This window comes from Pogona vitticeps, chromosome 2 (assembly GCF_051106095.1).
Source record: "Pogona vitticeps strain Pit_001003342236 chromosome 2, PviZW2.1, whole genome shotgun sequence".
NCBI lineage: Eukaryota > Metazoa > Chordata > Lepidosauria > Squamata > Agamidae > Pogona > Pogona vitticeps.
In genome coordinates this window covers 188,961,195-188,989,104 of record NC_135784.1, presented here as the reverse complement: position 1 = coordinate 188,989,104, position 27,910 = coordinate 188,961,195, and the positions used below count along the sequence as shown (strand labels likewise).

Below are 27,910 nucleotides of genomic sequence, written 5' to 3'. Positions count from 1 at the left end.
ACCGAGGATTTGAATCTAGGTTTCCGGAGTCCTAGTGTAGCACCCTAAGTGCCATGCCACATTGGGTCCTTCCACTGTTATAGTATTCTTCTTCAATAGCAGTAGATCCATTTAGTCTCTTCTCAGCCCCGCCAGTGTTTATGGGCCTTGCTTGAAAGCATTACAGCCTCTCCAGCGATTAACTGAAGGTTTGGGAATAGAGGTGATAGATCTAGGTTCTTTCATTGGATTTTAATTGATCTCTGGCAACTTTCAGGAATGGTTTAAAATGCAATAACAGTCCCGTCTTACGTACATTTCCAACAGACATCTAGATGTAAAGCCTGTTAAATTCAATGGGACTCTGTGTGTATCTATGATTACAGACTTAGAATTAGCTAGTAGTTGTAGCAGCATTAATGCCAGATGCTGAAGATTAGCAGGAAAAGTGATTTATCTTCTTCTTTCCAGCAGCCTTGGTTGACATCACTAGTTTTGGGCTGTGACTAGTAATGTAGAAACAGCACCTGAAGACTCAGTCCAGTTGCTTTATAACAGGAAAATAGAAAAGTCCAGTATAACTTGGATTGACTCTAGTGAGAAAGTCACAGGCTGGAATTTGCAAGAGCTGACCAGGGCTGTTGGTGATAAGACATTTTGGACGCCACTCATAGACTCACCATAAATTGGAAGCATCAACAGTACATGCCAACAACCTAAGGACCATAAAAGCAGGCAGGACTGAGCAACTGTGATACCTGAGCTTACCTGCACACAATAAGTGCATTTTTACTTGCAGTACAGCAAGATAACAAATTCATTTAAATAATTAAACATAATTTAGTATGTAATCTAAAGTTTACACTGTTAATTTTAAATAATATGGTTGCATCTGTGTGCACACCCTTAAACTAATACTTTGTTGAAGCACCTTTTGATTTCATTACAGCACTTAGCCTTTTTGGGTTTGAGTCTTATCAGTATGGCACATCTTGATTTTGCAATATTTGCCCACTCTTCTTTGCCAAAATGCTCCAAATCTGTCAGATTGCAAGGGCGTCTCCTGTGCACAGCCCTCTTCAAATCACCCCACAGATACTCAATTGGATTTAGGTCTGGGCTCTGGCTGGGCCACTCCAAAACTTTACTCTTCTTCTGGTGAAGCCATTCCTTTGTTGATTTGGATGTATGCTTTGGGTCGTTGTCATGCTGAAAGATGATGTTCCTCCTCATGTTCAGCTTTCTAGCAGAAGCCTGTAGGTTTTGTGCCAATCTTGATTGGTAATTGGAACTGTTCATAATTCCCTCTAGCTTGACTAAGGTCACTGTTGCAGCTGAAGAAAAACAGCCCCAAAGCATTATGCTGCCACCACCATGCTTCACTCTGGTTATGGTGTTCTTTTGGTGATGCACAGTGTTATTTTTGCACCAACAGATCTTTTGGAATTATGGTCGAAAAGTTCAACCTTGGTTTCATCACACCATAACACTTTTTCCCACATGTATTTGGGAGACTTCAGATGTGTTATTGCAAAATTTAGCCGGGCTTGGATGTTTTTCTTTGTAAGAAAAGGTTTCTGTCTTGCCACTCGACCCCATAGCACAGACATACGAAGAATACAGGAGATTGTTGTCACATGTACCACACAGCCACTACTTGCCAGATATTCCTGCAGCTCCTTTAATGTTGCTGTAGGCCTCTTGGCAGCTTCCCTGACCAATTTTCTTCTAGTCTTTTCATTAATTTTGCAGGGATGTCCAGTTCTTGATAATGTCACTGTTGTGCCATATTTTCTCCACTTGATGATGACTGTCTTCACTGTGTTCTATGGTATATCTAATGCCTTGGAAATTCTTTTATACCCTTCTCCTGACTGATACCTTTTTAACAGTGAGATTTCTCTGATGCTTTGAAAGCTCTCTGTGGACCATGGCTTCTGCTGTAGGATGTGACTAAGAAAATGTCAGAAAAGACCTACTAGCACAGCTGATCTTATTTGGGATTCCTCAGAGGCACTTTAAATGATGGCATAACATACTACTCCATAACAAGTACCCCCATGCACAGACGCCCCCCACTCATGGATGCCGGCGGTGGCAGCCCCCCTCCCCAGTCCTTGGAAGAATGGTCTTCAACAAAACCGGTCCCTGGCATTAAAAAGTTTGGGGACCACTGCTCTAGAGGACATAACATTTCTTCTGGCCAAGATTGTACCTTGATTTCCACTTTGGCAGATATATGAATTCTGCTCTTCACAGCCTCAATGCTGATGTGTAAAGGTCTCCACATGCTAAATATGAAAAGAATGCTGGCTTTTTACATCCACAAAGCAGCTTCTTTTAGGCGTTTCCCCTGATTTACTTGGCACCTGTTGTAGCTTAAAAGGGGGGGGGGCTCTCCTTTCTTCTCAAAGTTTTGCTAATTCAGCTGTGAAAAAAAAATCACATTGGCTTGCTGACTAGTCACGAGACTCACACCATTTGGCCAGAGCTGTGGCCATTTCTACTACATTTTATGGAAGTGTCTACTTACCTTACATGAGCTGAGCCGAGACCTGGTCCCTGCTGTTAACCTTCATCTGACATTTATTGTCTGGATACCAGGTCTTGCAGCAACACTCCCTTTGGAAGAGCTGTTCTCTCCATAGTGCTCCAGAGGGTGCAGATATCTACCAGTTTACCTCTGCATATCTTTTTTGTTTCTAAAAGTAAGACCATTGATCCTCACCCATTAATGTGAATGCCTATAGTTCACAATAAAGAAAAACAGGCTGCTTCTCTGTAACATTTGTTCTTAGAATGATCATCTACATTTACAGATCATGTCCTTCCTCCACATTTTGGTGCCTGTTGGCAGCTGGACTTTGCCAATGTGTCTTTCAGAGTTTTGAACTCGGGATCTGCGTGATAGGACAATCGCTATAAATATGGGACATGGTTACTGCCCAGATTCTCTCCAACTGGAATGTTCTGAATGGTGGCTCTGCATTAGTGTGAATCTATAGATGGCTATAGTTTGACCTGCCTGAAATCCTCACATTGCAAATGGTACAAGTGAGCATCCTGTTTTTATCATTGGATGCAAGGCTTATTCACTGACTATTTTAGCTTTTAAGATCACTAATCGTTACAAGACACTACCAGACTGCCCTTTAGAGCATATCAGCACAGGCAAGGGAAAGAGAAAAACCTGGGTTACAAGGTGAGAGGGTATAAGACAGCTCAGACTGCAGATTCATGTTGTTCATACAAATGTAAAATATACTTGTACCACTGAGACGACAATTGTCTTGGTTGTCTAATTGTAGACATGCATGATCAAGATGCACACATAACCCAAATGAGAGCAGAATGAATAATGATGATTTTCCCTTTGTAGGTGAAAGCTTTTTAGTAAGCAGTGACACTCCTATTCTGCCAAGGAAGTCAAAACAGGTGTTTTGTTCTTTTGTCAGAATTCTGCCTTTTCAAGTACTATGCAAGCAGAAAGGCTGTCCTGAACCTTTTCCATATTATGCACAGCATTCCAGGAAAAGCTTCAGGACTAAGGAGGACTAGTGAAAATAAACCAGATCCAGTGCTTTCTAGTGCAGTGTCCTGTACATATTTGAGGTACAGATTTTTTTTTTAGAAGAAATCTGACCCATTCAATCCTGAAATAAGCCACAACAAACATAAGGTATCTACCCTCTGTCACTCCATGGTGGTCTTTCATTTTACTGTACAGTCTGTAGTCACTAGTTTGTTAATCTGGTGGTGGTCTTGGATAGATCCAGTTTAATAATGCTGAAGATTCAAGAGGGTCCATTTTAATTCTGAATATCAGTGTGCACGAGGATTGACACTATTTTTACATATCTAGTTTATTTGTACTTGATTAATAGGGTTAGCTGATTAGCAGCTTGATAATTTCATTACTGTGTTAATGAACCATTGTCTCTTCGTCTGTATCCTCACTTGGACATATATTTGCACTCCTTGGCTCTGACCTTTTTACCTGATTATGCTGGTGGTACACAAATAGTGTAACTTTGAGAAGTGAAATGATCCAAGTTAATAAATCACTGTAGACATTACCAGTTGCGTACTGAGTTGTATGATTGAGCATGCAACCAATAATGGCTACAGTGATTTCTTAACTTGGGGCAATTTGCCTCCAAAAGTTGCACCATAGTTATATAAGAGGATTTTGGCCCTTGTGTTTGACAAAGTAGAATTGATCTATGAAAGCTCACTCTGAAATCTGTTAGTCTTTAAAGAGCTGCAGTATTTTATTTTTTCCCCTCCATTCCTCCCTTTTATTTTTGCCATCATAGTAATTTTTTGTTACTGCAGCAGGAAAGTGCAAGCCTTCAGAACACAGATCAGTCTGTGTGCTGTATTGTGCATGGCACAATGATCTGTGATTGTGCATAGAACTGTAAATTCCCAATCATAAGTAATAAGGGGAAAAAAATGCTTGCCTAGTGGTTTGTTTGTTTTTTTGGGCGGGAAAGGGAATTAAACATGGGGTGTTTGACGTGTATCTAATGCTTAGGTCTTCTGAAGCTAAAATCCTATTTTACTGCTTTGGCAACATAAAATGCTTGGCTTTATTACTTGGAATTTTTACAGAATTTACGGGAAAAATTATTATTTATTTTATTTATTTTATTTTTTGGACTTATATACCGCCCCATAGCGCTACAAGCACTCTCCGGGCAGTTTACAATTTTTAATTATACAGGCTACACATTGATTATACATGATTATTTAGGAAAAAAATATTCTATGTATTGTTGCCTACTAAAGTATATGTGGGTTTGCAGCCACAAATATATACATGTCTTAATTCTGTAGAAACAAAATTGCAAAGAAACTAGTGAGAGGCAAATTGCTGTACTTTGTGCTATGTTAGTTTTTGCCATCTGATTACTAGGAGAAAATAAAATTACTATAAACAGTGCTGTATGATAGTCTCATGAAAATTACAGCAGATTCTAGTGCAGAAATGCATTTTTGGGTCTGAGTTTCAGGAGACATAGCAATAAGCATCTTTCTAAACCATTGAGTTATCCAGCAGTTGTGTTCTGAGCATATTTGGGGCACATGTTTAGCTTCTACTCTCCATTGCCATCGTGTTCTTCATTCTTTCAGTTCCCAGTCTGAAGAGGACAGGTTCCCCAGATTTTCTAGGGCTCTTGTTTGCTTGCAGGACCTACATGCAAGCAGGAATCTCTCCTCTTCAGGCTTGGTGCTAAAATCATGAAGAACATAACAGTTGGGGGGCACTCTAGGCACACCTCTTTAAACACGTTCAGAGCACTGGCTTGAGTAATGGTTGACCAGGACTGTGTTCTTATGCTTTTTTTAAGCCCCAGCATGCCTCATCAGGTGAAGTGGTCCAAAAAGCTTATACCATAATAAATCAGTTGTTCTCTATGGTGCTTTCAGCCTTGCTTTTGCTCAAACATATTGACATGCATACCCTTTTGGAAATCGACATTGTAGTATTTCTTGTTCTGGGCTTTAATATTTTCATACATCTCTTCCCTTCACATTGTCATCTCGGAAGGACTTTTCAAGCCCTAATGGGCCAGATATATAGGATAGATGTCACCAGTCACTCCACGGTCCTTCCCCCGCTTGGTCATACTGTTTTCTCCCCTACTTCCTTTGCTCACATCAAAGATAAGGAGGATGGTGGTTGCAACTGCTTTATCATAGTCAGAGGAATAGGGAGCTGTTTCCATTATTCTTTACACCTTCTCTGATGTCTGTGGGTCCTATTCCATGACTTTTGCATCAAGGGCAAGGCCTGAAGGTATTGGAGACCAGGAAGACAATGGAGGCGGTTACGACGCTACTGTTCTCTTAGTTTGTGATGCTTCCTTGCCTGCTCTGCAGGAAACATTGCTGTACCAAAATTGCCTCAGAAGAAGGAGCTTAAATTTGTAACATATGAATTCAAAGTATTCTGTAGTGAAGAAAGGGAAATGTCGTATCTGCTTTGTATCTGAGGTTCATCTACAACAGGAAATTCAAAATGATCTCACTGAAGTGAGTGTTGCTTTTGCAGAATAGACGTGCTTGGTTTGCTGCTCTGGATCTTCAAGCTGCTTGCTTTCATATTGACCTCAGGTTTTGATGCATAATTTTTAGTTCATTTGTACCCAAGACATTTCCAGAAGTTGCCTGCCTTTAGGCATGAAGAAACAGATTTTTCATATCTAGAAGAATCATTTTTCTGCTTGCAGATTCAGGATTAATTTACCTTGATCCCAGTTCAGAAGATTTTTTTAATGGATGTAGTTCTCTGTTTCAAACTTGCCAAATACTTAGTGTAGAGAGAGGGCTAGTGTTGACCAAAATAGAACTCAGAGCTTCTCATGAGCTTGTCACCTCCAGAGGCCTTTAGGTCTGATGGCTTCCACTGTAAGAGACCTCATTCATTTATCTGTTCCTGTTATCTTTACTATATGTATTGCTGAACTACTTATTTTCACGCTTTGAGCCTCACTTGAAATGTCAGAGTATCCACCAGATACTAATTTATTGCAATATGTGTGTTAACTACATGCTATTATGATTGCCTCTTATTCTTCTACCAGGAAGTAAGGAGAAGCTAGTCATATATCAACTTTAGTTGCTACAGTGAAAATTTTTTTTCTCCTTTAATATTGCATGTTGAGTGATTCTTGGTGTAGTTGTGCATCTGATTTGACTTCTCTGCCAAATATAACAGATAATTGATGTAAACCTGCTTTGTCTTGCCCCTTTTGGCATATTAAGTACTCAGCTCAACTACATGTAGGATCTTAATATTATGTTCGCATAATGGTGTTGGCTCTGTAGAATGAATTCTGCCTGATTATCTCTTCTGTCTGTGAAGCTCAGAATTGAATGCCAGTCTTTATGTATTCAAACTCCATGTGTGTGAGAGAGGTAGCAAAAGGCGTGGAATAAGTTTCAGCATTTATGGAAACAGGTGTGTGCATACACAAACTTGTAGTATTCCCTGGTGGTGTAAACGATGACAGAAACCCCAAAACAGCTCAGTAAGGTCAGTGTGCTAAATGGCCATAGAATACTCACTGGTGTGAGAAGGATTATGGAAATGAATAATCAGTTAGAAAAGGACCTGAGTGCCTAGTGACAATACAGGAATACTGCAGGTGAGTCCCATTTGTCTTAGGAATAATTCAGTTTTTCATGTTTCATCTGATGACTACTGTACATAAAACACTGTTCTAGTTAGATGTATATTACACCTTTAGTAAGTATGTATGTTCTTATGTGAAAGAAAAAGCAAAACAGTAGAATACTGTAATTAGTTTACTCCCTGAGCTGGAATTGAACTTGCTAGGTCTATTTCATTGTCTATCAAACATATACTAATGTATTGAAGAAATAAAAGTAGTAGTAGGCATTCATTCTGCTGTTATTTTTGATATATAAGTTGTATTGAAAAGGTATGTTATTTATAGTCAAAATGTACTTTCCTTTTAGATCTCCAAAATGTTAATTTGAGTTAAATGTTCTATCTGAGAATGATACAGGTCTGTCGTAGTACAGAATGAGGGAATTTTTCTGAAATGTTTACTATATTATACCAAGAATTTAATTCTTAATTTAGAAGAATTCAGTTGCAGCAGTAGCAATGTTGCTTTGCAGTGTAAAGAGAAACTGTGTTCCAGGAAGATGTGTATTGCAGATTTTGTAATAGTATGGATTTGCTTATATGTCCACAAACTAGAGAATGCAGTGATCATTTTAGTATTAAATGTTCATATTCTGAAACAAGAGAATTTGCATCACAAAGAAAGTTTACCCTCTTACGATAATTCTATTTCTGTCCACTGCTTCTCAACCTTATTATTGAAGCATAAAGAGATGTGTATTGTGTGTGTGTGTGTTATGCTACAGTTACTATGGTTTTTATTAACTTCCTAGAAAACAAAATATAGGTTAGTATTACGCAGCCATTCTTTGCTTCTTGAATCCTTGAGCTCTTCGTCTCCTTTCAAATACATCTAATGTACTGGGTGTACTTTTTCTTTCCTCAGTACTGAGGCACATTAATGTGCGATAGGAGAATTTGCAGTGCAGAAGAAATAGATGAACACTCCTGTATATCAAGGATATCCAGGAGACTGTGGACTCCACCAGCGTGAGTCACTTTATCTGGGATTGCATCCTTCCAGTTAGACAGGATACATAGAACAGTGACTCATGCAGAAACTTTAAGTGAATGGTTTCCTCTTCATGTGAGGTCTTGTCTTTAAGTAAAGAAAGTACACATTCTCAGGTGTAAGAATTAAGTCTTTCAGTTTTCATACAGGAAAAAGTGTGCTTCAGCTTTAAAAAGTTTGGGAAATGTGACTTGACATTGGTGATCTTAGACTCTTATTTAATGTGTTATAAACAACTGAGTTTATGGCCAAAATCTTATTACTTAGCATAGTAAGTAACTTAAGCTGAAACTAAAGTAGGCCCATTTGAATCAGTGAAGTTTATGGAGGAGTTGACTCATTCATTCAGTCTGCTCTAGTGCAACTTACTATGCTAAGCAACAAATTTGGTTGAAATTGGGAGCAGGGAATCTCCATATTCTCCAGCATGGGACTACTCTACATTCTCCTGCAGAGTTATATCTCTATGTGCTACTGGAACTCCCTTCTTAGGAGAAGAGGGTAGTTTTCCTTTTGTAATGGGAGCAGGGAGGGGAGGACTGCAGGATTTGTGTGTGTGTGTGTGTGTGTGTGTGTGTGTGTGTGTGTGTGTGTGTGTGTGAGAGAGAGAGAGAGAGAGAGAGAGAGAGAGAGAGGTGGAGGGAAAGGAGGCAGGGAGGGAGGGAGCTGTGACTCATCGGGCAGCATTTTTCACTCATCACAGACGAGTGGAAGAGTGCATTTTTCAAGCCCTGATATGCATATCTCTAATATGCAGCTCTCTAATATGATGATAGAGCACATGCAGGCAAAATGATCAATATGGCATAATATAACTACAGTGGTGCCCCGCATAGCGAGGTTAATCCGTTCCGGATTAACCCTCGCTATGCGAAATCGTCGCTAAACGGGTAGGGGAAATGTATTGAAACGCATTAAACGAAGTTTAAGGTTCCAATACCTTTGTTACTTACCCGTTCAGCGAGGATTCCAGTTGCCGGCAGCCATTTTCGCGCCTTCGCTAAGCGAGGGCAGGGCGCGAAAACGGCTGCCGGCAGCCATTTCCGGGCTTCCGGCGGCCATTTTGGAACCGCCGATCAGCTGTTTGGCGGCTCCAAAATGGCCGCCGCAATACCCGATCTTCGCAATGCGGGTTTTCCCCATTGCGACGATCGGGGATGTTTCCGTATAGCGATCCCGAAAAAGGGATCGCTATACGGAAACATCGCTATACGGTGCACTCGTTAAGCGAGGCACCACTGTAATGAGATGCTAGTTAGGCATGTTTTTGTCATTCGTAGTATCAGAAGGAAAGTCAGATATAACCGAGATATGAGCCTATCTTAAGTGCATTTGCTGAGCACAGTGAACTTGTTACTGTTCTTCTTTGTGGCCTCTGTGAATGCACACATAAGGGTTAAGTCTGCGCCTGCGCTGACATTCTCGGAGTATTCTAGAGCTAAAAGTAACCATTTTATGGGATGATCCCCCATGAGGCACATGCTCCTCCCACCCAAGATTCCCCTCAGTTACTTTTTTCCGCCGTACTGTAAAGTTCTACAGAGAACTAGAGCTATTTCCACAGGGGTTTTTCCTTAGCTTATTGATCACTTCCCTCTAAATTGGATAACTTTCCCTTCTCAATTATCTAATCTATGATCCCCTGTGAGTTGTTTTCGTTTTCACTTGCCAGCCGTTTGGCTTACCCCCCTCCACATCTCAACCATTTACTTCTCTCTACTTTCCCACCTTTTTTGGCCTCTTTGTGACTCTCGGGCACATTAATGATTTCTGCCTGAGTAAGCTATATCTTACCCAGATAGGAGCAGCTTACACGGATCTCCTTATACGCGTTTGCCTTTACCCCGCTTTTTCGGCTACTTCAGCTGTCTAGTCACTGTCTAGTCACCTGAAAAATAGATCAAGCGACAGTCCCAGTTTCCTCTCACATAGCTTCCCCTCGATTCAGAAGGGGGCCCGACAATGCCAAGGAATCATTTAAATCTAAGTCTACATCAACAGAGGAATCCTCGACGGAGGCTAGCGAATTTGCCTCTGAAGACACGATGTGCCAGCTCTACCTGCACAGAGTCCGGGATCGCCTGGTAGCCTCTCTCCTCCAACTGGCCATTCAATGACTGCGCTACCGTCCAGTCCGGCCATGGCCCTTTTTAGACCTACATGAGGGTGGGCATTTGACGTTCCAGAGTTGGAGCTTAAGTCTCTTCCTCTATCTCATGAGGAGAGGAGAGTGAAAAGGAGGTATGTCTCACCACCACTATTTAAGCCTCTCTATGAGCAATCATTGAGAGAGACTGGTGAATCATTGATGGAAACTGGCGAAGCTGCCACTGAAAGAGATAATGTGCATGCTCCACCTGCACAGACTCCGGGATCGCCCGGTAGCCTCTCTCTTCCAACTGGCCATTCAGTGACTGCGCTACCGTCCAGTCCGGCCGTGGCCCTTTTTAGCCCTATATTAGGGCGGGCATTTGACAGTCCAGATTTCGAGCTCGAGGCTCTTCTTTCATCTCATGAGGAACAAGGAGAAACAGAGGCGTCCCTCACCACATCGAGCTCGACAGGGACATCCTAAACACTTCCGTTTGGTCTCCAGCATATCAACTCCTCGGCACACAGGCCGATCCATCTCATGTCAAAACCCATTCTGGTCGGGCTCGACATAGACAAACTACACTTCGGCATGACGCTATACCTCATGTGCCGGTCCATTTCATATTGAAGCCCATTCTGGTCGGGCTCGACATGGATAAGCTACACTTCGACATGGAGCTCTACTTCTCATATGCTGTTTCATCTCATGTCAAAACCTGCTGTGATCGTGCTCGACACAGGCACGCATTTCAGCACTTCAGCATGGAAGAATCTCTTGTTCAGGGTCTTCTCACGTCGAAGCCCATTTGATCGGGATTGACATAGACAGGCTGAATCCTTCCTTTTCTCTGGCATATCAATACCTTAGCATGGAACAATGCTTCTCATATGCCGGTTCATTTCTCGTCAAGCCCATTAGGATGGGCTTGACATGGACAAGATAAATATTTCTGCCTTCCCTGGCACGTCAATGCTTCGGCATGGAACAATGCCTCTCAAAGCCCATTCTCTTGTGCTAGACATGGATCAGCTAAAGCTCCCGTTTCTCCATGATATTAACACTTCAGCATGGAAGGATGATTTCCATATGCCAACCGATTTTACATTGAATCCATTAGGATCGACCTTAACATGGAGAAGATTTTTGTCCTTGTTTTTTTCTCTACCATACCTACACTGAGGCAGGAAAAGGTGCTTCCCAAATTCCAATCCATCTTGTGTTGAAGCCCATTATGATCGAGCACGACCAGTCCCGGCTTCAAATCGGACATTTGCCAATTCTGAGCATAAACTCGGATCTCACTCCTTGAACGAATCTCCCTTCAACATGATGCGATTCATTATCATCCTCTGTTACCTTCAGTGTGCTTCTTTCATTTGCACAGCTCACTTCTCGGTTGACTTCGGTTGGAAATGGAGGAACCTCCTTTTCCAGACCCTGGCCATCACTTAGCTGAGCAATTACACTAACTATGCTGAAGCTTATAAAGGATGCTTGCACCAAGTCACCTCCTATTTAAAGATCTAGGAAGAATGTATAACAGGCCGCCTAGAGTAGTCCACCACGGCTAGATAGGCGGGATATAAATTAAATAAATAAAATAAATAAAATAAAATAATAAATACAAGTTTTGAGGAAATGATATAGAAATTTTGGGATGACACCAGTCCCATTTCAATCATTGTAGAACAAATTTATCCAAAGCAAGAAATGATTTCCCTGAATCCTACTAATAAGAATACGGAAACATTGATGTCTTTGGCAGGGAGACTTACTCCCTTCAATCACTTCTGCTCCATGGGGCCATCTATTAGTCACGATAGGCGCCTACCTAGAGCAATTATGGTCTAAGATTCTACCTCTCTTGGATTCCATTAAAACAGAGCTTATAAATTCTCACTCTGAGACCACGACTCTAGCAAAGCAACACAGGATTGCTGCTAGACACGCAAAGAGCTTCAACTACTGTCACATCCTCAGTATCTATAGAAAGCTCACCTAGTTAGGATCCACTGGCTCATCAAGGATACAAAGGACAGAATTGAATGTCTGGTGACACTAGAAAATTTTTTTACACAGAATAAGAAAACAGCTAAATTATATACGGACTGACGGTCTTTTCGTCCCTCTCTCAGTTCTACCCATAGTCTTTTCAACCGTATCTGGAGTTTCAGCCTCCCAGACATTTTGGTTCATACAAGAATGTCACCACATCTCTTGGTCCTCTTTGAGTAACATTAGACTTACTCTCTTTTTTCTATATCTTCCAGGAAGAGACCTCTGCCTCCTGGACAAACATGTCATAATCCAAGTTCCTGCATCTGGCTTATGCAATGGCTTCTACTTCTGTACTATTATATACATAGAAAGGACGGAGGCATCCGTCCCATCTTTGATCTCAGAAACCTTTTTACATGTATTCTAACATAAGTTTCAGATTCCACCCTCAACACTATTATCTCATCTAATCAGTAATTCCTAGTTTTCATTACCATTCGATTTTTCAACATCTACAAGGTGTTTGACAAGGTACAGAACATTAGTTTGAAAAAATCTCCCCAAATTCATGACCTCCACGGCTTCAGTGCTACAGCAAGCCGGACTCAGCCTTGAACCACTCCAATAGTGGCATCTTTTGCTGTCCGACCAAGTGGACGATCCCTAATCCAAGTAATTACAAGTTCGGTTCTGTCACCGTTGGTAAGTACCGACCGACGATGTATTTGCTGGTCTGTACGCCAACTACAGGTTTTATTGTTCCTGTGCAGGTGCGGACAAAACCACAGTCAGAGACGTGTTCATATGACAGTGGACAGGGACTCTGCCATGACTCTTCCCTCCGATACCCTTTATTCTGCGGGCAGTCTTCCATCACCATAATTCCTAATCGAACACGGTCCAAATACCTCCATAGTGACCGAGGTAATCCTAGTTTGCCTGTCTCAGATTGATATAGACAGACACGTCTGGAGGGAAGGATAGTCTACCATCCGAATCTATCCTCCATGAACTTGACAATCTGGCAAATACTCCCATGTTGACATCAGTGCTTGATCGAGCTCGAAAACCGTCAACTATGTCTATGCGTAAATAAATGAGATCTTTATTAAATATACTGCAACAAAGAACTACCTTACCAACTTTCTTTGAAACTGTTGCCTGCTTGGCCGTTCTATTTATACTTTAAAATGTTATATATCTGCTACTGTTGCCCATTAACCAGATGATTCTGGTCCAGTATAACTTTTGTCTCACTCTATGGTCCCACATCTTCTCAGAGGACTCAGTACCACCCATCCTCCATGTCAACGCTTTGTTCCTCAATGGTCTATAGATAATTCTAAATTCACTCATGTGCCCTCCATTCGAGCCCATTTTCTCTTCAAATGCACAATTACTTACTTCCTAGTACAGTGGTGCCTCGCATAACGATGTTAATTGGTTCCATTAAAAACATTGTTATGTGAAAATATCGTTAAGCGAAACACCATTTCCCATAGGAATCCATTGAAAACCGGTTAATCCGTTCCAATAGGAGCCTATTCAATACATTTCAATGGTGAAAAAAAAAATCACCAAAAATTCAAAAAGACTCAGAACGAAGCCAAATTACTTTAACGAAGGTTTTATTAGGTGCACTAGTGATTCCAAGCATTTTAAACATTTTTTAAACATTTTAGAATATTTTTAAAATAGCGAAAACATGGCTGTAAAAAAAAAATGTTAAGGGAAACAGGGGACCTAAAACTGTCATCGTTAAGTGAAGCAAGGTCCCAAACATCGTTATGCGAAAATCCCCCATAGGAAACATCGTTAGGTGAGGCAGCAAAATTTCCAGCAAAGGCCATCGTTATGCGAATTCATCGTTGAGCGAGGCACTCGTTAAGCGAGGCACCACTGTATCTGTCATATCTGCCAAGGGAACACGCGAAATAGCCGGATTGTGATCCGATTCACCTGTGACTTTGTACTTTAATGTCTCATTCCTAACCTATTCGACTAGTTTTCATGTTTATCTATTCTTCATCTTACCATCATTCTTCAGATCACCATCATCTCCTCTAGAGCACATGCTCCACGATATTGATGTGAGACGCTTACCAGCATTTGTCTGGACACTACCAGAGCTTCTGAACAGATGATAGGCTCTTTTTATGCTTTCATTCTTCTCATTTTGAAAGCCCAGTTTCGTTCTATCCATCTCTAGATCGCTGGCCCAGACTGTATCTATGGCTTACCAGCGGTCAGACAAGTCACCGTCTAATCAGCTTTAGGCTCGCTCCACAGAGTGCTGTCTACCTCCACTGTATCAAGAGTAGAATCAAGATTCTTGACATCTACCATGCAGCAATATGATCTATGCCATCTACCTTTACAGAGCACTACTGTCTACATGTAGGAACACGTGATAACACTGGATTTGGCAGAAATGTGTTGTCATCCTTCCTACCGTGATGTCCCACCTGCCAATAACTTAAGCTTGCCAGTCACCCTTGTGTGTGCATTCACAGAGGCCACAAAGAAGAAAGACAAGTTACTTACCTGTAACCATGGTTCTTCGAGTGGACCTCTGTGAATTCACACTACCCACCCATCCTCCCCTCTGTCCGTCACGGGTATCTTATTCTTGTATAACTCTCGTGCCCGGTGGACAAATTGCAGGAACTGAGGGGAATCTTGGGTGGGAGGAACATGTGCCTCATGGGGGATCATCCCATAAAATGGTTACTTTTAGCTCTAGAATACTCCGAGAACATCAGCGCAGGCGCAGACTTAACCCTTATGTGTGAATTCACAGAGGTCCACTAGAAGAACCATGGTTACAGGTAAGTAACCTGTCTTTCTTCATGCAGAGTCTCATTTAAATGATGCAGTTTGAAAGTATGGAAATGCAAGTAGATGAATAGGTACCACCTCGGTGGGAAGGTAATGGCATTCTGTGTCTAGTCCCGCTGGCCATGTGACCACGGAAGATTGTCTTCAGACCAAAACGCTAGCTCTATGGTTTGGAAATGGGGATGAGCACTGTGCCCTGGATTTGGACACAACTGGACAAATTGTCAAGGGGAACCTTTACCTTACTTTCCGTGGATACAATGGTGACACATGATGGTATTTCCCCTAGGCAGGCTTTGTGCTGGTGTGCTTACACTGGTATCAATATTTATTAATTAATCTAACATCTTATCTTTAACCTGTAAACAGGGATAAAGATGTGGGTAACAGAAGATGGGTTTGTATGATACAATAAGCTACTGTTTGCAATAACAAAACATGCTTGGTAATAATTGTTTAAGAATAACAAATGAGGAAGCAGACGTACAAAATATAGCAGTTACTCTTTAAAGTACCACAACGTTTTACTTTAAAGAGTTTTTATTTTTGCCTGGTATGCTAGCAGACTAGCACAGCTATATCTTCTAAAATGAAAATTATTTCATAAAAAGTATATGCCTTTGAGAAATAACCTTTCAAATACTCTTCTTTTCAGAATCGAGAGCTTCAAATCATGAGAAAGCTCGATCATTGTAACATTGTCAGATTGCGCTATTTCTTTTACTCCAGTGGAGAGAAGGTGAGTTGGAAAGGCATACAAGAAGCTAATTATTTGGTTCTTTAGGATTGTGTATGATGAGTTTTGTGAGCAGTGGGGCCAACCTCTGGCAATTTCTTATTATTGCCACCATCCTCTGTACCTATCCCCAGAGGCAAAGAATAAGGGAGTGAATTAGCCGTGGCAAGAAGAAGGAGTGATTGCATGACTTCAAAAAGAGGCAGAAGCAAGGATGTAGGATTCAAAAAGTGATTTTCCTAATAGGATTTAGTTTCCTTAGCATCATTGGGGAAAGGGTGACAGCTGGGCAACCACTAATGGCCCTCATTTCCTTGCATTGATCCCTGTGCTTCAAAGAAAGGGAAAAAGAAGTTGAATTATGTTGTCAAAATAGCAACATTGTTTTGAGTTTATCCCCCTCCCAACAAACTAGGAATAAGCTTCCATATGGAATGAATACATCGGCAACAATAAAGTTTTATGACTGCTCAGTTGAACTGTGATTTGCAAAGTATAATTGCAAATGGCACAGGTTGGGAACTCTCATAACCTCATGCTTCTTACACGTTGCATTTACAGTTTGTAAAATGTTTTGGTTTGTTTCCTCTAGTTCTTTTATTCTGTGCTTCATAGCATCTAGTTTCTCTTAAGTGCATTTGTCCCAGTAGACTTTGGAATAAGATACTTTAAGTTTTTCTTCATATATTGAAATAAGATGGTTTAAAATGATCACATTCAGTAGTTCTTATATCCAATGAAACCTTTATATACTACATGATATGGCAGTTACAAACATAACATATCCCATACACCAAAATTTAAGCATTTGTCCTGGGACACTGCTTGATTTGAACATAGACATGCTTTGGTAAGACTTTTATTCTATATGTGTTGTGATTGTGTACAGTAGTACCGTGGTATCCACTGGGAGTTGGTTCAGAGCCCATGCCAGAAATTGTGGATAATAGCAAACTCTCTCTATATAGCATAGTTTATGGTTCTCTCTCTAGTGACCAACTCTGGTAACTACATTATGGAAATACATATTTCATTTTTTTCATTGAATATTTTTAATATTTTCATACTGTGGATAAGTGAAATTGTGGATATTGATCCTGTGGATGTGGAGGTCCTACTATACTAAATGCACAGTTTTTTAATATATTGTTCTTGTAGTGTTTTTAAATGAATTCATGATGTCCGTTTTCTTACTTTTTGGCTCTTCTAGAAAGATGAGGTATACCTTAATTTGGTTCTAGACTACGTTCCTGAAACAGTATACAGAGTTGCCAGGCATTATAGTCGGGCCAAGCAGACACTCCCCATGATATTTGTGAAAGTAAGTGAAATGAAAAGAAAAGTTTGATATTGTTTGTTGGTTGTTACATCAGATGTAGGCCAAGTTCACAGGTTCCTCTGTGTAAATGCAGAGGTCTTCCACTCATGTACTTCCTTCTAATGGAAATGTTTGCTTTTGATGCTGTCTGGCTCCATTTCTACCAGTCCCACAGGCCATGCATTCATGCAGACCTGGCTGTTGTCCTGTTGAACCTGTCTTGATGGGTTCTCCTTTGTTAAACAGAGGAACTGTTGTTGTTTTTGTGGGTCACTTCAGCCTTGTTAACTCCTGATGTAGATAGTCAAGATCTGCCTTTTTCAGATGACAGTAGACCATTTTCTGAGGGAATGTTGAGAAGTTTTCATTTACTGGACCTCAGAGATCATCAAGCAGAGGCAGCTGTTTCAAACCTGTGTTTTTCAAGCTGTGTGGATCGACCCAATCTTCTCCTATAAAAACAAATTGATACACTGCCATGAAACCTGATAATGTTGAGATTTGAATTCCTAAACCACTTGTTGCATACAATTAAGTGTCCCATCACATCAAATCTCTCTGAATATGAATCCACTACATACTTTTGTCTTTGGACTGCAGTGATAGATTTAGGAAGAGAATACTAGATTCCTCTGGGACAAATTTCATACCAGTTTCCTGTAAGTGGATGTCACTGAGGGGAATGTCTGCACACACACACAAAAATCTTTGAGTATGGAAGGTCAAGAAGTTTCAGAATCACAAGCTGGGTGGAGTACTCGCCACAAGAGGTGGCACAATGTTTCTTCATGGAGCCACAGTGGTGGTGAAATAACATACCAGTACCTCTCACCAAGTGGCCAGTTGCAAATCTGAAACAATAATTTTGACAGCACACTGGGCTTTATTCTGTTCTTGGGACCCAATCTTGTATTGAGATCCTTCCCTTTGGAGGGACAATGTTTCTGGTGCTCAAAACTGTTGAAAAGTTAAAAAGCACTATCAGACATATGGGTTGGGTGCTCAACAGCAGCTCTTAGGTTCTCAGCCGTGGTACCAAGAGATGGCTGGTAAATATCCTTTCTGTACTTTGGAGCTGATACCTTTTCATCTGACTCTTTTGCAGACCTTAAAGAGATACTACTTGTCTTTGAAATTCCACCCAGTTTCTTAGGAAGCCTGTTAATGCCTTTAAACAGTAACAGTGTCTCTTTATTACTCTCTTTATTACCACTCGCCCAGCCACTATTTTCAACAACAGATAGCCTCTTGTGGTGTGGCATAGCATAACAACAAATTCTTTGAGTGCTACAAGAAAATGCAATAAAATATGCATCTCTTATCTGGGAGAGGTCTGGTTTCATGATAGAACCAATTCTGTGCTACAATCTGTTGGGCAGTTCTCTAGGATTTCCTTCAAGGATTTCTTTCATGGGACAGGATGGAGCTAGAATGCATACAAAATCTTTTCTGACCAAATCATAAAGAAAATTTTGCTGTGGACTTGACTGCTTATTATATTGCTGCAATTTTTATTACATTTTGGAATTGTTTTGATCAATTATTTCTATGTTAAGTGCTTTCAGGTTCCTAGCAGATTTTTTGGAAACTTGTATAAGGCGAGGGATTTTTTAAAAGTTCACATATAATGAAGAAAAGAGAGTTCTATATATATTCTATTGTAGATGATTGCCTTTAATCACATTTATGTATTTTAATGTTCTAGTATTCTAGAACATTTGTATTTTAAACTTGTCATGTCAGAGCCTGGATATGTTACTTTATTGTCTCAGAAACTCCCAGCAACACCTGCTGTTTTTTTATTTAAACAGTTACTTCTGAGATTTGTAGTTTGTAAACTAACTGAAAAGTAAGAAGCTTTGCATCTTTCAGTGTTACGATGCAGAAAGTGTATATTATGTGACTTACTTTTATGTTTCAGTTATACATGTACCAGCTATTCCGAAGTTTAGCCTATATTCACTCTTTTGGAATATGCCATCGGGATATCAAACCACAGAACCTTTTACTGGATCCTGACACAGCTGTCTTGAAACTTTGTGATTTTGGAAGGCAAGTAAACTAAGCTACTACTGTATAATTGAATATTTATAATTTTCATAGTGATCTTTTTATTGAGTTTAGTTTTGATAATTTTGATTAGTCTACTTGCAGAGTCCTAAATATCTCTTTTAGAAGCCAGAAGACTGCAGAATTGTTGTTGTTTGTATTTTAATACTGGGTATATATTATAAAGTTACATAGCAATAGTAGCTGTGTAACTTCAGAAGCCATGTTGCAACCTATGCTACAAATGCACATTAGAAATGATAATAGGGGGAATACTAAGTAAATTTATCAAGTTATTCTGTCTTCCCTGAGACTAGAAGGGATATATTAAAAATATAATTACTTAAGAGTAGTATGGGAAGGTACTTCAGGTGTCTGTTATTAATGATTTGACCAGGCCTCTGTTTAGTATATACACATGGTTGAAAAAAATTTTTAAAGGAAGGGTTAGTTAGAACACTGGTTCTTAACCTTGGGTTACTCGAGAGTTTTGGACTGCAACTCCCAGAAGCCTTCACCACCAACTGTGCTGGCTGGGGTTTCTGGGAGTTGCAGTTCAAAAACATCCGAGTAACAAAGGTTAAGAACCACTGAGTTAGAACATGTTCCTCCTTACCTAATAATATGAAAAGGATGTGCTACTTTGGACATGGAGGTAAGGCAATTATATGATGGGGCCAGTCCTAGATGTTATTGTTTTTGGGGTGTTTTTTTTTTGTAACAGTGATGAGTGATCTGGAGTCTCTTGGTGCATTTGTAATCTCCATATTTCCTTCATGCATGTAAAAGGGGAGGATCTAAAACAGAGTTTGGGATTATGTAGGCCACAAACCACATGTAACTCACCAAAGCCTTTTGTGTGGCCCCAGGAGCTCCTAGAGCGAGCCACTTCAAGTTTGATAAAATTGGTGAGTGCTGCCTGTGGGGTCCAGGTAAATGAAAAATGTTTTGTGGAACTGCAGTTTCCCCAGCCTTGATCTGACTTCATGGCTACCAAGAAACTGGTTTGTTTTCACTTCTGAATGGGGCAAATGATTTTTTTTTATTTCAACAATGATCTCACAATCTTTGCCTTCAGTTTTTCTGCTTCTGACAGTCATCATTATGATTCCTTTTTATAGATTAACAGGCATTCCATATATCCAAGTATCACATCCCTTAGATAGTACTTGTTGAAAAATATTTTTGCATTTCAAGTTTAGTTTCAGACACCTGTGTCTTGTTGCTCAGAACCTCAATTGTCAGATTTTCCCCTTGAAATGTGAGCCAAGCCAATGATGCGTGATGAGCTTAACAGAAGCCACCAGTATCTATTTTAGCTTAACAAAAGCCATCAATATTGGTGGCAAGAAAGAAAAGAAGGAAGAAGAAAAAGGATTGGGTGGGGGGAGAATCTTAACTAAATAAATACCTCAATAAGAATTATGGTGTAGGAATAAAACATCAAGTATTTTTGCAAGAATGGTAACTTAGAATGTAAGAGCACAGGGAATCAGCATTATGATTGCTGATTTTATGACATCATATTTTAAAGACCATTGCTATATTAGCTAATACTCTCCTAGTGTCCCAAATTCACTTGATTGAACAGAACAGTAAGAGGTGAGAAGTAGAAAGAACAGGTGAAGGAATCAAAAGCTGAGGGTGCATTTGTAGGGTGTAAAACTCCAAGCACTAAACCCCGGGTAAGGTAATATGGAGGATAGGCTGCTACCCTAGCAGCAAATCCCCCCTCTCCACATTGCTGAAATGGTCCAATGGAAAGGCAAGAGCCAATACAACTGGTTCCAGCAATGTCGCAGGAGTTGGCAGAACGACACAAGCTGCCTTCGGGACTCCAGCTCCGGATTTTGCCTCTAGGTTAACTCCTGAAGCCTTTTCCGTGAGTGGATATAGCCACAAGGCAGTGGAGGTTTGATTTCAGAGTTTTCTTTCTCCTAGATGGGCTGCCTTCCATGGCTGATGAGCCCCACCTACCCGGCCTGCTCTTTAATAGTGTGGAAGTATCATCTGACCCTTAAAACTTTCCCGCCTGCCAGGCTTACACAAATCTAATTGGCTTTCCTATTTACCATATTAAGGCCAGAGATAGAATTTGAGAATTTCACGCGCCCCAGGCCATGTGGTGAGAAGACAAAAAGAAACCCCAGAAAAAACTCTGCAAAACATCCATGCAAACATACCTGGCCTTCACCCTCAGCCCAGCTTCCTCAGAAAAGGGTCCAGGGTCTTGCGACACGCTCTTTTTAAGCAGAAAGTCCCAACCCATAGGCCCCACCCCCAGGCCATGTGGTGAGGAGACAAAAAGAAACCTCAGAAAAAAACTCAGCAAAACATCCATGCAAACATACCTGGCCTTCGCCCTCAGCCCAGCTTCCTAGGGAAAAGGGTCCAGGGTCCTGGGACACGCTCTGTATTCTGCTGTATTCAGGGGCCTAACTAGTGTAGCATTTTTTTAATCCACAGTGACCAACTAGATGCTTGTGGGATGCCTAGAAATTGAATATGAACATAGTCACATATTCAGGGCTTTGCTTATGTTTCCTTGCAGTTGGTATAAAGAGGCAAATTGCTTAGGATAATGCAAGTAATATATAGTTATCATGACTAGTAACTATGGGTAGTTCAATAGTTACTAGTCCCTTCACGGACTGCTGCCTTGTTGTGGTGAGGGGACTTGAGTAATTCAGAGAAGCTATGGGTTATGCCGTGCAGGGACACCCAAGATTGACAGGTAATAGTGGAGAGTTCTGACTAAACGCGATCCACCTGGAGCAAGAACTGACAAGCCACTCCAGTATCTTTGCCAAGAAAACCCATGGACAGAAACAAAAGTCTAAAAGATATCATGTTGGAAGATGAGCCCCTCAGGGTGGAAGGTGTCCAACATGTTATTGAGGAAGAGTGGAGGACAAGTAGTTCCAGAGCTGATGAAGTGGTTGGGCCAAAGCCGAAAGGACGCTCAGCTGCTGACGCGTGTGGAAGTGAAAGGAAAGTCTGATGCTGCAAAGAAGAATACTTCATAGGAACCTGGAATGTAAGATCTATGAACCTTGGTAAGCTGGAGGTGGTCAAACAGGAGATGGTAAGAATCAACATTGACATCAAAGGAATTGGTGAATTCAATTCAGACGATTATCATATCTACTGTTGTGGACAAGAATCCCGTAGAAGAAATGGAGTAGCCCTCATAGTCAGCAAAAGACTGGGAAAAACTCTAATGGGACATAATCTAAAAAATGAGAGAATGATTTCAATACGAATCCAAGGCAGACCTTTCAACATCACAGTAACCCAAGTTTATGCACGAACCACCCATGCTGAGTAGGCTGAAACTGACCAATTCTGTGAAGACTTAGAACACCTCATAGAACTGACACCAAAGAAAGATGTTCTTGTCATTATAGGGGACTGGAATGCTAAAGTAGGGAGTAAAGAGATAAAAAGAACAACAGGTAAGTTTGGCCTTGGAGTTCAAAACCAAGCAGGGCAGAGGCTAATAGAGTTTTGTCAAGAGAACAAGCTGGTGATTGTGACAGCCTCCTCTCACGTCACAAAGGAGGTGTCACGTCACTCTTACATACACACACTTTATTCACGCTGCCACCAACCATTCCTTCATCTGAGACTCTTCAGACAAATAAATGATTTTTAAAATAAAAACTTGTGTTTATTTATCATAACAGAAGAAATGGTAAATCACTGTATCAACGAAATAATAAGGCAATCAATATAAAGTATCACACACACACTCTCTTTCAGACCTTCTCTCAAAATATATCACAGTACTACATGACAGGTATAATCCCTAAGTCCCTAACCAAGTCCCTATCTCAAACCCTATCTGACTCACACATTCACTCCCCCCTTAAATACCATGGCTTCACCTTCTGAAGTCCCACCTCCTGTCATGCTATAGGCAGATGAACTCCAGTCACAGCAATGACAGGTGAATGACATCATCGCTACCGTAACAGTGATCACAAACTGTCTTTTCCGACAACGCAAGAGGCGACTCCACACATGGACATCACCAGATGGCCAATATTGAAATCAGATTGATTATGTTCTCTGCAGCCAAAGATGGAGAAGCTCTATACAGTCAGCAAAAACAAAACCTGGAGCTGATTGTGGCTCTGATCATCAGCTTCTCATAGCAAAATTCAAGCTTAAGGTGGAGAATAGGAAAAACCACTGGGCTAGTCAGGTATAATCTAAACCAAATCCCTTATGAATACACAGTGGAAATGAAGAACAGATTTAAGGAACTAGATTTGGTGGACAGAGTGCCTGAAGAACTCTGGATGGAGGCTCATAAAATTGTACAGAAGGCAGCAACAAAAACCATCCCAAAGAAACGGAAATACAAGAAAGCAAAGTGGCTGTCCAATGAGGCCTTAGAAATAGCAGAGAAGAGAAGGGAAACAAAATGCAAGGGAGATAGGGAAAGTTACTGAAAATTGATGCAGACTTCTAAAGAATAGCAAGGAGAGACAAGAGGGCCTTCTTAAGTGAACAATGCAAAGAAATAGAGGAAAATAATAGAAAGGGAAAAACCAGAGATCTTTTCAAGAAAATTGGATATATTAAAGGAACCTTTTGTGCAAAGATGGACATAATAAAGGACAAAAATGGTAGGGACCTAACAGAAGTAGAAGACATCAAGAAGAGGTACTAAGAATACAGAGGAATTATACCAGAAAGATCTGGATGACCTGGACAACTCAGTTAGTGTGGTTGCTGACCTTGAGTCAGACATCCTGGAGAGTGAAGTCAAGTGGGCCTTAGAAAACCTGGATAACAACAAAGCCAGTGGAGGTGATGGGATCCCAGTGGAACTATTTAAAATCTTAAAAGATGACGCTGTTAAGGTGCTACACTCAATATGCCATCAAGTTTGGAAAACTCAGCATTGGCCAGAGGACTGGAAAAGATCAATCTACATCCCAATCCCAAAGAAAGGCAGTGCCAAAGAATGCTCCAACTACTGTACAATTGCATTCATTTCACACGCTAGCAAGGTTGTGCTCAAAATCCTTCAAGGTAGGCTTCAGCAGTATGTGGACCAAGAACTCCCAGAAGTACAAACTAGATTTCAAAGGGGCAGAGGAACTCGAGACCAAATTGCTAACATGCGCTGGATTATAGAGGAAGCCAGAGAGTTCCAAAAAAAATCTACTTCCGCTTCATTGACTACACAAAAGCCTTTGACTGTGTAGACCACAGCAAACTATGGCAAGTATTTAAAGAAATGGGAGTGCCTGACCACCTTATCTATCTCCTGAGAAATCTGTATGTGGGACAGGAAGCAACAGTTAGAACTGGATGTGGAACAACTGATTGGTTCAAAATTGGGAAAGGAGTAGGACAAGGCTGTATATTGTCTCCCTGCTTATTTAACATATGCAGAATACATCATGTGAAAGGCAGGACTGGATGAATCCCAAGCCGGAATTAAGATTGCCAAAAAAAAAATCAACAACCTCAGATATGCAGATGAGACCACTGTGATGGCAGAAAGTGTGAAGGAATTAAAGAACCTCTTAATGAGTGCGAAAGAGGAGAGCAGAAAAAATGAACTGAAGCTCAACACCAAAAAAACTAAGATCATGGCCTCTGGTCCCATCACCTCCTGGCAAATCGAAGGGGAAGATATGGAGGCAATGATGGATTTTACTTTCTTGGGCTCCATGATCACTGCACATGGTGACAGGAGCGATGAAATCAAAAGACGCCTGCTTCTTTGGAGGAAAGCAATGAGAAACCTAGACAGCAGCTTAAAAAGCAGAGACATCACCTTGTCGACAAAGGTCCGCAAGTTAAAGCTATGTTTTTTCCAGTAGTGATGTATGGAAGTGAGAGCTGAACCATAAAGAAGGCTGACCGCTGAAGAATTGATGCTTTTGAACTCTGGTGCTGGAGGAGACTCTTGAGAGTCCCCTGGACTGCAGAGAGAACAAACCTATCAATTCTGATGGAAATCAACCCTGAGTGCTCACTGGAAGGACAGATCCTGAAGCTGAGGCTCCAATACTTTGGCCATCTCATGAGAAGAGAAGACTCCCTGGAAAAGACCCTGATGTTGGGAAAGTGTGAGGGCAAGAGGAGAAGATGACAGAGGATGAGATAACTAGACAGTATCATCGAAGCTACCAATATGAATTTGACCCAGCTCTGGTAGGCAGTGGAAGACAGGAGGGCCTGGTGTGCTCTGGTCCATGGGGTCACAAAGAATCGGACACGACTTGACAACTATACAACAACAACAAACTATTGATAGCCTTGTCCTCCAGGTGTCACACAGTTTTAATGAACATGTAAGTGGTAAATAAAAGGAAGTCTTAAGCATGACATTTCTGAGAAGCTTCTCAATGTGTCTCCACTGCTTCTTCGGTGCCATTGTTTTTGTTTATTACTTCACCTGTGTAATAAACTATTAGCTTGCTTCATCTCTGGCTTTGGACATGGCCTCTAAATTTTCCCACAATCCAGGACTGCTGCTTCGATCCTCTACACTTGGTATAGTTGTTGATGCTTCGTGTCATTCATTTGAGGTGGTAGGGAAAGTTTTTTGCCATCTTCATCAGACCATGACAAACTTCTCAACTTTTATCTAGCTCTTGAAGTCTGATTCTGCAGTCTTGGACCAAGGCTTGTTTGATGCAATTGGCATCTCATCCTGTTGGGAGCATTTACCAGCTTCAAGAGGATGCTTGTTTTTCCAAGCACCTGAAACTAAACTCAGTTATAAACTGAACTGTAAGGAGGGAGAAGAATAGATAGGAATGGATTCTTTAATTCAGAAATGGATCCTACAGTGGAACATTTTTGGCAAAGAACCACTGCTAAAGAAATGGACATTGCTGCCCAGTCTCAGGCTTGGTGAACAACAAGGTCTGCCTTAAAGAAGTCACTGTCTGTTTACTAAAACTTAGATTTTGTATTCAGTCTTACTCTTCTTCCCAATTATTGTATCAAGAGGATCAGTTTAGGCAGCCTAAATAGCAGCCTTCTGCTTTCTCCAGGAAAGGCTCCCATTCTTGAAAACATTGCCTTTGACTTTTCTCCTCATTTGCAGTTTTAAAACTTTTCCTCCTATCCACTGCTGTCTTTAATGCCAGTTCTCAGCCTGGCACACTTACCATAAGTCAATGGGATTTCACTGTCATTTGGGAAGGCTGTGCCATAGAATTCAATAACCATTCCTTTTGTAAAGAGCATCTGTTAGACTCATCTATGTGCAATTCTTTGAGAAGAAATTGTTGTTGTTGTTAATAGTTTTGTGACTGTACTGAACAAAAATACAATCCAATGGCTTCCTTGAGAGTGCAACTTGTGGCCAGTATAGGGCCTTTAAAATGTCAATAAATTCATTTGTTCAAAGAAGTTCCACATGATTACTTCTCACCAGTCCTCTTGCTTCTTCAGAAAAGCAACCAGTTTGTGTTTATAGACCTAAAGGATGCTTACTTTCTGTCATCAGTATCAGTGTTTTTCACTTGGTTGTCATCTCTACCAGTTCGATGTTTTGTCCTTTAGCCTGGCAACAGCCCCATTCATATTTAAGAAAATGTTTGGCTCCATCATTGCCTTTCCTCACACACAAGGAATATATATATAAGCTCCACTCTTCACAGTCATTACCTATGGAGAATTATTCTTGAGGAAAATATTGCCTCTATTTTTTCTAGGGATTACCAATGTATTGGACTGCACTTGGACTCCAGTCAAGGCAAAATGTACTTATGTGTTGACTGAGCTTAGATTCTGGTGTCATATTTTTTTCAGTTAGCTATTTGATCAGTATCAACATTGCACAGTATCTGTTGCCCATCATGGCCTTAGTGACAGTTGTAACACCAAAAAGCCAAGTAACACTTCTCCCCAGCCCCCCAGCATATGGAAGAACATAGTAGGTTGGATCAGGATTTGGTCATACTTGGCGCAGATTTGTGAAAATTGGTATGACTTTTAGTTAGTCATGTCAAATGTCTAATGTACGTCTGGAAGTCTGCTCTTAGTGTGGTCTAGTTCTATCCAGAGCACTTTTGTATTCAATTTAAATTGAAAATTAGTTGTCACTATTTTATCATCTGAATTTTAACATTATTATGTATATGCCTTTATATCCTGTTATTTTAAACAGGTTTTTCTCATCCTGTTGTGAATATGTAAGTTATTTTTTTCTGACAGGGAAATCTGCTCTTTGTTCATTGCTCTTTTTGTTGGACAGTATCATCCATTGCCATGGCTGTCAGTACCATCTGTACTCATGACCATTGGACATACATCTCTTCTACTACTGCTGTTGCTATTAACACTATCCTCATTCACCACCCAAGTCCCATCTCTTGCTGTTTCTCCTTTTTTGGTACTGTATTTTGTTTTGTGTGGTTTTTTTATGCACATCTGTCCTCTCAAGCTCTGTGTGCCCAAGTCAAACATAATGCTCCTTTCTAAATCACCATGCACATAATTGATCAAGAATACTATATTGACTTTGATTCCTTCTTATCTATTTTTGCCATAATTCATCTCTTCTGCTGCTTCATTTAGTTTGTTAGTTTGGTTTTTTAAAAAGCTCTGACAAGTTTTTCTTGCATATAGAAAAAGTGTGACCCATGCATAGAAACAAAGATTTGACTTGGGGGTACCTTTGAGTTACAACTAAAATTACAGTGGATATAAAGAGTTTACACACCCCTGTTAAAATGTAAAGTGTCTGT

The 27,910-nt window shown here is 40.6% G+C and overlaps 1 protein-coding gene across 8 annotated transcripts in view; it reads left to right on the top strand.

Annotated features, from left to right (window-relative positions):
• Positions 1-27,910, top strand: part of GSK3B (glycogen synthase kinase 3 beta) — a 140,850-nt gene that overhangs the window by 47,525 nt on the left and 65,415 nt on the right. For all 8 annotated transcript variants that reach the window (XM_072991696.2, XM_072991700.2, XM_078386731.1 and 5 more), the window contains exons 3-5: positions 15,737-15,820; positions 17,028-17,138; positions 19,057-19,187. In XM_072991696.2, coding sequence (XP_072847797.1) covers positions 15,737-15,820; positions 17,028-17,138; positions 19,057-19,187 — 326 coding nt within the window. The remainder of the gene's footprint in view (positions 1-15,736; positions 15,821-17,027; positions 17,139-19,056; positions 19,188-27,910) is intronic.